Source organism: Montipora capricornis, chromosome 8 (genome assembly GCF_036669925.1).
Source record: "Montipora capricornis isolate CH-2021 chromosome 8, ASM3666992v2, whole genome shotgun sequence".
Lineage (NCBI taxonomy): Eukaryota > Metazoa > Cnidaria > Anthozoa > Scleractinia > Acroporidae > Montipora > Montipora capricornis.
Genome location: NC_090890.1, coordinates 12,623,960 through 12,626,459, shown reverse-complemented (window position 1 = coordinate 12,626,459; position 2,500 = coordinate 12,623,960). Strand labels below are relative to the sequence as shown.

Genomic DNA, 2,500 nt, shown 5'->3' with positions numbered 1-2,500 from the left:
TTTCTGTTTTACACAACGCCAATGAGGTCTGGGGCTAGATCAGACGTGCAAGTCAACATGATGAATATCGATCAATTCAAGTAGGTGGTGGATGGAGAAAGCCTGTATCAATGTTCTCAGCCAAATGCGCCTGAGGGATCCCTTTCAAGGGAGTCATTTTGTGGACGACACGGGAAAGCGTATCTACCTAACCTTTCGTTGGATACAGCGAGGAAACGAACAAGAGTTGCTGATTGACAATACAAAGATCAAACTCGGTGGTGTAGACAACACTCCAGAAATTTGGATTAATGGCACCTTGGCTATCAAGATGGGATGGCTTACAGAAACATGGGAGTTGGGCCATAACCTGTCTAGAGAGTACATAGATGACAAAGTGCCTGATCTGACAACTTCTGAGAAGTACCGAGACTTGCTGGATAAAGATGGAAATAGGGTGTTCTGGGCAATAGGAAAAAAAACTGCCTTCGATTAAGCATGAGTTGTAATTGGCGTTTCACCAACCTGAACCACGCCTTTCGAATGGTGGTTGGGGAGCCTTCTCGCACCTTGCATGTCTACTGTAATGTAGCGCAGAGCACGATCGTGGGAGGAATGAAGACGGATTTATTGCGCGAAGTCTTGTACGAGAGACGAGGAAGAGGTGTGGTGTATTTCGAACCCAAACACAAACAATTTCATCCAGTGCGCCAAAACACCTACGAAACATTGCAAGTGGACGTAGCTGAAACAAACGGTTCCTTGGTTGCATTTCCTAACAACAAATCTAATCGTACCTTGGTTACCCTGCATTTCATCCAAGATAAATAGAGCAGCCCTGAGGGAATCACCTTTAGTACGAAACGGTTAACATGCGAGAAGGAAATCTCACTCGATACACACCCCCGCAAGTGGTAGATGGATTATGGAAAACTCTATTGGAGATCAGGGTTCCTGCTGTAGCAGAAGGGTTGCAGAGTTTGGCACAAGGTAAAGCGCTTGATGCGGCAGCAGGCACGGTTTTGCGTGCAGGAGTCAGCGGGTTGAAAAGAAAAGCCAGTCAATCGGTTAGGTCTACGATGCAAAAAACAGCCAAACGTGCTAAGAATAGCATCAAATTAAAAGGTCCGTCAAACAACCAATCATGTGCGGGATGTTTTGGGTGTGTGATGTGGACCAATCAAAAAGCAAGAAAGGATTGGGACCAATCAACGTCAAGAAAAAGCTCTATAAAAGAGACAACTTCATGACCTGACAGTCATACACCATTTCATGTGCACAGCACAAACACCTCCATCTAGAGTACGTTCCATCATGTCTATTCACAAAGAAACCTCTCACACAGACCTTTGTGCAGAGAAACAAGAACCTCACGGTGCACCATTAACCCACACGGACCTATTAAAGCCTTTGAATGCAGAGAGGAAAGAAACGATCAAGAAAACCATCCTAGAACCTGTCGGAAAAGTGATGATTCTACCAAAGATAAGTATCGGTGAAGTCAAACAAACAAGGAAAGAGTCTGCGACCGAAGTGAATGGAGACCCCCAAAATTTGAAACGGAAGATCACAGTGCCCCAAAAGCCACGCATCCCTGCTCCAAAAAGGAAACGCATCACACCTCGAAAGTTAGCGGATGAATGTGAGCGATCGATGCACCTGCAAGAAGAATGAACGAAAGACGAGGAGCACAGCAAACTCATTGCTCGCCTAGCACTAGCCAAACCGAAAGAGATGTTGAAAGATGAACGGAAAGCCGAACAGAAGCTGAGAAAGTTAACTGGACGCATGCTGGAGCATAATGACACATTAGGGGAGTCCGATTCAGACCAAGACAGTGTCGTTGTCATTTCCTCTTGTATAAAATGGTTTGAATAAAGCTTGTTCGTTTCAAATGATACAATGTGGTCTCTGTGTGTGTTGTTGTGTGATACTTGGCACTGCTGACGATGGACCCGTGAGGTGAGCTCCTTGCGTGCTTGTTGCCCTAGAGAGTTCTTAGACACTATCGAGCAATGGCCCTCAGAGGGTATTGTCCCACAAGACCTATGGGTCAGTTTGTCGCCTATCAATTTAGGGCGTGTGATTGCGGCTGGTCAGGAAACTGCATTTGGAAGCTTTTCATACCGAAACCGTGTTAGTTCCTGGTATTGAAATCAGGCTGCGAATCAAATTTAACAGTCCCGAGTTCTTTTGCTTTGGTACAAGGATGGCGGACAAAAAGTACCCAACCCTGGGTCCAAATGATATCCAAGCCAAATTTTATCTCTGTAGGCTGACCTTAAACCCTACCACTTACACTGCACTGACTAAACGACGGCATAACAAAGGCATATGGGCTCGGTATCGTACTGTGTACATGGATGTCCGAACATTCACTTTTGACGGGGAGAGTACCATGTTTAAGAAAACAGATCTGTTTCAAGGCCGCGTACCCGACCGTCTAATGGTGGGATTACTGGACAGTCGCGCCTATAACGGAGATTTAGATCATTACCCATTTGTCTTCCAAAAGTTTGGG

The 2,500-nt window shown here is 45.6% G+C and overlaps 1 protein-coding gene across 1 annotated transcript in view; it reads left to right on the top strand.

The window, feature by feature from the left end:
• Positions 1 to 2,188: 2,188 nt before the first annotated feature.
• The window catches only part of LOC138013686 (uncharacterized protein F54H12.2-like), a 696-nt gene continuing 384 nt past the window's right edge, over positions 2,189 to 2,500 (top strand). Inside the window, exon 1 of the mRNA XM_068860772.1 lies at positions 2,189 to 2,500. This exon is cut by the window's right edge and continues 384 nt beyond it. Within this exon, the coding sequence (XP_068716873.1) occupies positions 2,189 to 2,500 (312 nt within the window).